We start from the raw sequence: 8,258 nt of genomic DNA, 5'->3' as shown, positions 1-8,258 counted from the left end.
GTTCAAAACCTCTCCATTCTCCCCACCCAGCTGCTGGGATTACAGATGTGTGCCACCATTCCTATCTACATATTGCTTTTGCATACTCATGGTCTCTATCAGGGTAGTGTGAACAGTTACCTAGAAAACACCAGGAAACTACCTCTGGGGAAGGGATCCAAGAGATCAGTTTAGCACTATAAGGAGACTTGCTTTCAACTATAATCTTGTTAACTATTAAATTTGATACTACAACTTAAATTATTCTTAACTAAATAAAATAATTATATTTTAGTAATCTCTAACTTTTATGTTCTTCAAGATTTATTAATATTCACAAGATACATTCTCCGATACTGTCCTCAATCATTATTTCTTTCATATGGTGTTTTATCTCCCTACCCACATCACAAAAACCCCAAAGATCAAGATCAAATGTTACCTTTCCTGGGTAGGGACTCTTGGAGGTTAGCACCAGCTCATGTGCAATGTTAACAAACAAATGTTCCATGTGACATCAGGTGCCCAGTCACAGGATGGTGCCGCCACCCTGGTCTCATACAGATGTGCCCCTTACATTCAAACCAAAAACCTGCAGTTCACCAAGGTGAGGAATACAAATAGAAAAGGGACAGTAAGCTTGGGCTTAATTTCCCCAATTTACAGATTAGAAACTTAAGCTCAAAAGGTTATGTAACTTAAGCAAGGGCACACAACTTGCAGAAATGAGCTGTTTAAAACCAGGTTTGGCCATCTCCAAAACACACGTACTTAACCCCAATGCCTTCTGTTTGCTGGTATTTTTAGGGAGCACACATGTGGGACTTTTGCTACCATCTGAAGGCATTTCTAACAAATGGTGCTTTTGTTGTTGCGGCTGCTCAGCAACAACCACACTCACTTTCTCAAGTTTCAGAAGAGCTTTTGGTGACGTCCTGCTGTACACCTGAGCTGAGGCAACTGCCCAAACACCATTGTTCACATTTTCTCTTAGGGAGCATTGTATGATACTGAAACTAGTAGTAAGGGCGCTGGCACGCAGTTTTCCTCCATTATTGGAGGATTTATGGTTCTTTGGAAGAAATAAGATAATTGTGGAACAGAAAATCTGTCTGAATTAAAAGGTCACGGCTCTGAATTTGGTTCTAACTAAATAAATCATGCATTTTTCTCTGAACTGGTTTCCTCCTCTGTAAAATTAAAATGATGATCAGACTTACCCTTCATGTTTATTATTAAGGATCTTCGTATGTGGGTCCAATCAATTGTTTCTACACAGATAAATAGCTATGACCACCAATATCCTTTCAGAAGAAGCCAGTGGCCTCAGCATTAGGATCTCGGGTTGTTCGGTCTTAAGTAGATGATGGAAAGTTAGCATCCTGGTGCACAGCTGCAGTCTTAACTTCCCCTCCTGCCTTATGTGTCCCTAACCTTCCCTTATTGTCTGATGGTCTTCTGTGCTGACCTTGCTGCCTCAAGAACAGCCTTCTGTTAATATGTCAAACATTGGAGAAAACAGCAACGAACCACAAACCACTCCTGAGGGAGACCAGACTGCTGTAGGTATTTTGTTAAATTATCATTATGTGGGCAGCCACTAAAAGTGTTTGGAGGGTGATTATACAGTGGTTAAGAGCCAGGGTTCTAAGCTTGGATGTGGATTCAAACCTTGATTCCCAACTCTGATTAGGTCAGTCTGATTAGACTCAGGTCCCTCAAGTTTCTGACCTCATCCATAAAATGGACAAAATCACAGAAACTACCAAATGTACTTCAAATTACTTAATTTGTGTTTCCAAGCACAGGGAGCAGTACACATCAAACATCCCATGCATGTTGACCACAACTATGAAGCAGACCCAGACTCAGAAACACAAGATCACAGAAATGCATAGCAGAGACAAGCACCCATTGGGACACCCAGATCTCACCACAATCACAATCATCTGTCTCCTCCTTTGTTCCCTGTTCCAGGGTCTCCACTGTTGTCCCCAAGATGAGGTGGAAATCGTGAGTGGGCAGAGAGGAGTGATTTAGCCTCTCACAGGTTTGTCAAAGGCAGCCAAGTAGAAAGTAGAATGATAGTTTAATCAAATCATGCATTTGCATTTTTCTAAGATACTAAGTTAATGAAAAGAAAAAAGGAAAATCTTTGGGAAACTGTTTGGCCACATGTATTAAGAGCAATAAAATCATTCATATTGCTTGCCTCTTGATGACGTAACTTATAATTCGTTCTCCTCTTAGAGTTCATCATTCAATCCAAAAAAGAAGGAAAAACTACCTCTAAGAAGATGTTCATTACATTATCTCTAAACAGCTTTACTGAGAAATAATTCACCCTTTTGAAGTGTACAACTCACTGGGGTTTTTAAAAGTATATTCATAGAATTCTGCAAGCATCACCACTAACTCCAGAACATTTTTGTCACCCCCGCAAAAAAAAAAAAAACATTTAGCAAGTACTCCTCAACCTTCCCTCCCCCACTGTGGTCCCAGCAACCTCAAACTACTTTCTGCTTCTTGAGGTATCATTTTTTTCCCATATTTTCATTGGCACATTATAGTTGTACATAATGGTAGAATTCATGGTCACATATTCATACATATACAAACTCCCCCAGGTTTCCCCTTCTCCTCCCCTTTTCTCTCCCCTGCTGGTCTCTTTCCTCTACTGATCCCCCATTGATTTTCACAGGACCCTCCCCCACCTTTCTTTTTCTTGTGGCTTCATTTATAATAACCCAGAAAACTGAATGAAATAAGCTCAGGGTTATAGAGCAATACATCATAAGGGTATGTTAGACAAATTATGGCATATCCATTCAATAAAATATTGTATGGTTATTAGAAATTACTATTGTAAGAATGGGGTATATAGGTCAGTAGAGAATGTGTGCTTAGTATTCAACCCCCCCAAAAAAATATTTATATGTAAAGAAAAGAAAAAGAACTATAGTAACTGGCAAAATATACTTTATATAATGTTTGAAACTTTTTAAAATACCAAATGATGAAATTAATCTGATCTCAACTGAAGAACAGTCTAGTTTGTATGTGGACAACCTGAAAGGAATTGTAAAAATTTTAAATGGTCATATTAGGATATTTCAAATCACTTTTCTTTAGCTTTTAAATATTTTGTAACTTCTTTTTTTAACAAATGTAATTTTTAAAAAACCTATTTTAAATTGTTGCTTTAATAAAGGGAACAGCCAGCAGGCAGTCCAGCACCCTCTTCTGACTTGGAAGAGCCCTAAGCTATGAATGGCCCCACCTCTCCCAGACAGCAGAACCCTTCCTCACACTGCAGACATTCAGGCCCACACCTTTTGACCTTTGTCTTTTACTCTGCACCTTCTTCCCTCTCCAAACACCTTCTAACAAAGCTCCCTAACGTAGCACACATACCAAAGATGAATCCCTGGTCAATTTCCTTCTATTCATATATTAACTGAAGGTCAAAATCCTGATTCCAGCCAAATGAGCTCAACAGTCAGCATAGCAAATGGTGGAAACAAAATAACCACTCTCTTCTTCCACTTCCAATGTCTACTGTGTTTAGACACACCTCAAGTGGTTACCATCACTCTCTTCCCTCTTCCCATAATGATCTGAGACAAAGGAAATGAAGCTAATACTGCACACGTATCCATATTCTCTCTCTCTCTCTCTCTCTCTCTTTCTCTCTCTCTCTCTCTCTCTCTCTCACACACACACACACACACACACACAAAAAAAAAAAAAAAAAAAAAAGCACCACTGTTGGGTTAAACACTGATCAGTGCCCAGGAAAGCTTGCAGTAAGAGAAAGTCTCTAAGGAATGTGATACCTCAGGAAATGGACAGGGGGAAATTGGCCATTTTCTTATCTTCTATCTTTAGGAAAGCATCTGAAGAGAGGATTGTGAAATAAAGGAATGTACTCATAATACATCTGGGGAAACCCATCTGTGCAGTGGGCTGCAGCCTATCCTGCATATTCCCCTGGCTGTAGGCACATGCACCCCTCCGTTGCATCAGCATGGCCGCTGCTAAGGAGTAAGTTATAAAATGTCCAAAACCTCTCTGTTGAGTCTTCCAAACTCTTTCTTTGGGACTGGAAAACAGTAGGCTGGAACATTTGCAGCCCTGGGGTGAACACTCCACATACCCTCTGCTACAGCAGCCTGGCTAGACCCCTACAACCGTCCCTGGGGGCTCTGGATTATATTTGTGCCCCTCTGTCTGCAGCTTCCCCCTTTACTCCCAGCTAACAGGCAGAAGGAAAAGAGTCCAGTCTTGAGTGGCTCCAGGATATCATAGGCTCCAGCACCTCCCTCACAGAGACTTACTGCCTGACCCAAAGCTAAGGAGTGGCCTTTGGATCCACAGAGTGTCATGAGGCCTCCAGCAAGGTGGCTTCTGATACTGGAATCAACTTTACTGAGCTCATACCTACCCTGTGACAGGAACTGTACTAGTTTCAGGGTTTCAAAGATGACTGAAATTAATAACTCTCCTTAAGGAACAGTGGAAGAAAAGTATATAACCAGGAAAAGGCCCAAATAAAGAAATTAAAAAATGATGTGGCTATACAGTGCAGACAGGCTCCAAAGCAGGTATCACCTAAGTGATTTTGAAGAATCAAGAGTTAAACAGGCCAAGAAACACACACACACACACACACCTCTGACAGGTTGGCAGGAAAGAGGCAGTCTGCAGCAACAACAGCAGAAGCTATGCACCCACTCCAAGCCCACACCATGGCTCACTAAGTGCCAAGCACCATGTGGTCCACAAATAACCACTCTGGTCAGAAAAACAGGCAGAAAATGAATTACCTAAATACAAGGCAAAGTGCCCAAGGCTGATTAACTTCCAGTGCATTGAAAAGAAGAGAAAGGTTAATTCTACTTTGGGTTCTAAGTACAAAGATCACTTAGGATGGGGGGGAGCCGGCTCATCAAGGCTTTGTATGGATAGGTGGAAAGGAAATCAGTGGGGATAGTAGGAGGAGGTCAGCCTTTGTGGGAGAGGGGAGGAGGAAGACTGGGCAAGAAAAGGGATTGGGGCAGAAGAGAGGGTGGGGCCAGTGGACTCCGCCTCCTTCCCCCAGCACACCCCCCCCCCCCAGACCTGCTTCCTACAGTCTATGGAAACAGGTGAGCAGGAACTCCTGAGGCCGCTTATAGGGCGGGGCTGGGGTTGAGGAATTGGACTGGTGTGTTAGGAGGGGGGTCTATAACATTTTGCTGTATAAACTTCAGGGAATTGGCAGGCTGGTTTGGGGATTTGGGCTGCTTCAGGATTATTACTGTGAGAGAAAAGTTTTCCCTTGTCCGCTAAACTTGCTGCCCCTGTTCTGACTCCTAGCAGGAAACTTGAAACCCCAGTTTAGTGAGTTGGGGATGGAGTGGTGTCTGGCAGATATGGAGTCAAAGAGGACAAGAGTAATCAGGGCCCTGTCCCCTACCAGGCCTTTTTGTAAGATTCTTTCTCACCTAATTGTGTCCCTGTGGCTCTGCTGCGTCAATGTGTACTTTCTCTCTTTACTAGAGCATGGCTGACTGTGGGGACATTGGAAGATAACCGGGACAGACAGGGTAAGTGATATACCCCTTTTCTTTCCAACTGGATCAGACTGAAAGCCTCTAGCTGGAGAAACAAAGGGTGGAGGTCCAACAGGTGCAATAATGGAGAAAGGCGGGCCTGCCCCATCACCTGGATTCCAGAATCACCTGGATTCCAGAGATGCCGGTGTGCACTGAGGCCGTGGCAGGGTGGCCTGCACTAGATTCTGGATGGTTTATAGGGAAGATGGAAGGGAGACTACAGGTAAGAAGAAAGGAATGCAGGTAGAGCCAAAACACAATAAACTTGAATGCTGGAAGTCAGAACTCTTGGGCTGGTTTCCTGCCACATGATAACCTAAAGAGAACTGTGGACTTGGAGGGGATCCTGCAGGTCATTATTTGAGATTGAAGCACATGGAACCCACCCGAGGAATATAATTTGTTTACCTGGTACAGCCATGATCCCAATTTCTAGTTACACACCATAGCTGTGTATCTCTTTGCAGGCATTCTGGGCAGGGCCATGGTGCCAAGCCAATTGTGGGGGAGACTGGAGAAACCACTTCTCTCCCTGAGTTGTGCCTCCCTACTCCTGGGGCTGGCTTTACTGAGCATACGGCCAGACATCGCCCCTGTTGCTTATTTTTTTCTCACCTTGGCTGGCTTCTTCTTGTTTGCCTCCCTCCTGGCCTGTTTTCTGGAACGGGGGCTCCGATCAATGCAGACAGAGAGCCCAGAGACCCCAAGCAATGCACGGTGAGTGAAGGTGTGGGTGGATGACAGGAATACACACTGGGACCATCCTTCCTCTACACCTTTAGACTCTAAGAGACTCTGCTTTCCTCCTTCACTGGTACTAATGAGAGCAGGGGTTAAGGACCAGTAGAGGGGTCTGGATTGCAAACAGGAAAGGGGAAAAGGGGTCCTTTCAGGAAGCCACTAATGACTTTATTTCTTCTCCCTCAGGGACAATGAAGCTTTTGAGGTGCCAACATATGAAGAGGCCATGGTAGTGTTGGAATCAGAGAGCCACCCCCAACAGCTGGATCAACCACCCCCTTACAGCAGTGTTGTAATCTCCCCAGAACTTGATGGGGGACAACCTAGCCAATCAGAAAGGCCCGTGACACATAGACTGGAAAGACGAGTGGGCTCAGAGGGGGCTATGACCCCAGGAGGAAGCCCTGGAAGAGTTCTGATCAGCCTTCGGCTTCGGGGACCACGGGTCATATCCACTGCTCCTGATCTGCAGAGCTTGAGGGCAACCCCCAAAAGGGAGCCTCTTACTCCACCCCCTGCCTATGATGTCTGCTTTGCTCACCCTGATGATGATAATGTTTTCTATGAAAACAACTGGACACTCCCCTAACCAACTCTCAGGACTTATGGCTCTACATCAGACTCATTCATTCATTTGACCAGCATTTCCTAGCACCCACCATGTGTCAGGAACCGCATTTCTGCCTGGACATCAAAAATGGGGACTTGAATCCAGAGGGGAGTTGGGCTATGGTAAGCCTTTCCCAGTGAAGAAATGGGTAACGGAAGTTGAGTCTTCTGGCAACATTTTATGACATACCCCATGCCCAGTATTTCCAGAGTTAAATTAGGGTGAGGTGGTGGGGTAATCCAGAGAAGCTGAGGAAGGAAGTAAAGTAATATCTGAATGACAGATATATTTCCATCTGTTTCAAATGCCTTACCTCTGTTAGCTCTCTCAGGCTTTCAGCCTTATTAAGTATTATTACCCTCATTGAAAAATGGGGTTTCAAGGGTCAGAGGAGTTATAAAACATGCACTAGGACATACAGTTAGTAAATAACATAAAAACAACTTGAATGAACTCCTGATTTCAATGCAAGGCAAGGACCAGGAAGCCAGGCCTTCCACATTTGTCTCAGTCCCTATCATGGAACAGTTGCTATACAGAGGACTTCATACAATCAGAATGCAGGATCCTTACATCTAACAGGGTGGGCTGGGCAGGATCAGGAGTGACCCAGCTTCCTACAGTAGTAAGGCTAATCATAGCTCTGATGGTCCCTGGTCCATGTGGGAAGCAGTTACTGTGCCTCTCCCCTATCCAGGAGCTACAGTGCAGTCCTCACGCAGGGTCTTCATCCTGTCCGAAAGCAGTGGAGTAAATTGCCCCAAGTAGACTTCAAGTTTTGACAATGGATGAAGGTCAGAAAGGTTAACAACGTGTTTCTTGGCAAGGGGTGAAGGGTAGTATCCAAGGAGACTCCCTCCTGAATATCTATCTTGAAGCGCGGGATCACCTGCAGAGTGTCCCCAGCCCCTTCGGCTTCACTCTGACTGACTGCTGGGGTTCTACCCCCAGCCCCGTGTCCTGCTTCTTCAGACCCCCAGTGCTGCGACTGGGATGCTCCTCACTTCCCCCGCAAACCAACATTCGTCGCGGGGGTCTTGTCTAGCGCCTTCTGGTGTTCGCCCTCTAATTTCTGCATCCCGCCCCTGGGGGTAACTCCAGTAAAGCGACAAGTCTCACTACCTCGGTCTCCGGAAGTTATTGCAGCAGGCTTGGCAGGGAGGGGGGGAGGAGCCAAAGGAGAAGGCCTTGATTTCCGCGGGAGCCGAGGGCCAGTCGAATTCTTCAGTAGGAGGGGCTTCAGCTATTCCCCGCCCCTTCCAGTTCCGCCGGCGCCTGCTCTCTTCCCATTGGACCGCGCGACCCCGGCAAGAGTTCTGTGTTGCGCACGC

At 45.1% G+C, this 8,258-nt stretch overlaps 1 protein-coding gene across 2 annotated transcripts; it reads left to right on the top strand.

The window, feature by feature from the left end:
- Positions 1–1,791: 1,791 nt before the first annotated feature.
- On the top strand, positions 1,792–7,559 carry Tmem139 (transmembrane protein 139). 2 transcript variants are annotated; one of them, XM_076832465.1, is made up of 5 exons: positions 1,792–2,029; positions 3,868–4,023; positions 5,521–5,567; positions 6,044–6,293; positions 6,504–7,559. In XM_076832465.1, exons 2-5 carry the CDS (start codon positions 4,007–4,009, stop codon positions 6,904–6,906), a joined length of 717 nt encoding a protein of 238 aa, XP_076688580.1. In that variant the 5' UTR covers positions 1,792–2,029; positions 3,868–4,006; the 3' UTR covers positions 6,907–7,559. The 2 variants fall into 2 exon arrangements, with proteins under 2 accessions (XP_076688580.1, XP_076688589.1); XM_076832474.1 differs by lacking the exon at positions 1,792–2,029 and having other exon boundaries at positions 3,823–4,023.
- The last annotated feature ends 699 nt before the right edge of the window (positions 7,560–8,258 follow it).

This window comes from Callospermophilus lateralis, chromosome 1, assembly GCF_048772815.1.
Source record: "Callospermophilus lateralis isolate mCalLat2 chromosome 1, mCalLat2.hap1, whole genome shotgun sequence".
Lineage (NCBI taxonomy): Eukaryota > Metazoa > Chordata > Mammalia > Rodentia > Sciuridae > Callospermophilus > Callospermophilus lateralis.
Note: the sequence above shows the minus strand (reverse complement) of the source record. Positions and strands in the feature narration are given on the sequence as shown.

What these genes read in the sequence shown, in the direction of transcription:
- Tmem139 (XM_076832465.1), top strand. An exon ending in AGATAACCGGGACAGACAGG is followed by an intron (nt 5,568 to 6,043) that starts GTAAGTGATATA and finishes ATCTCTTTGCAG; the next exon opens with GCATTCTGGGCAGGGCCATG. An exon ending in GAGACCCCAAGCAATGCACG is followed by an intron (nt 6,294 to 6,503) that starts GTGAGTGAAGGT and finishes CTTCTCCCTCAG; the next exon opens with GGACAATGAAGCTTTTGAGG.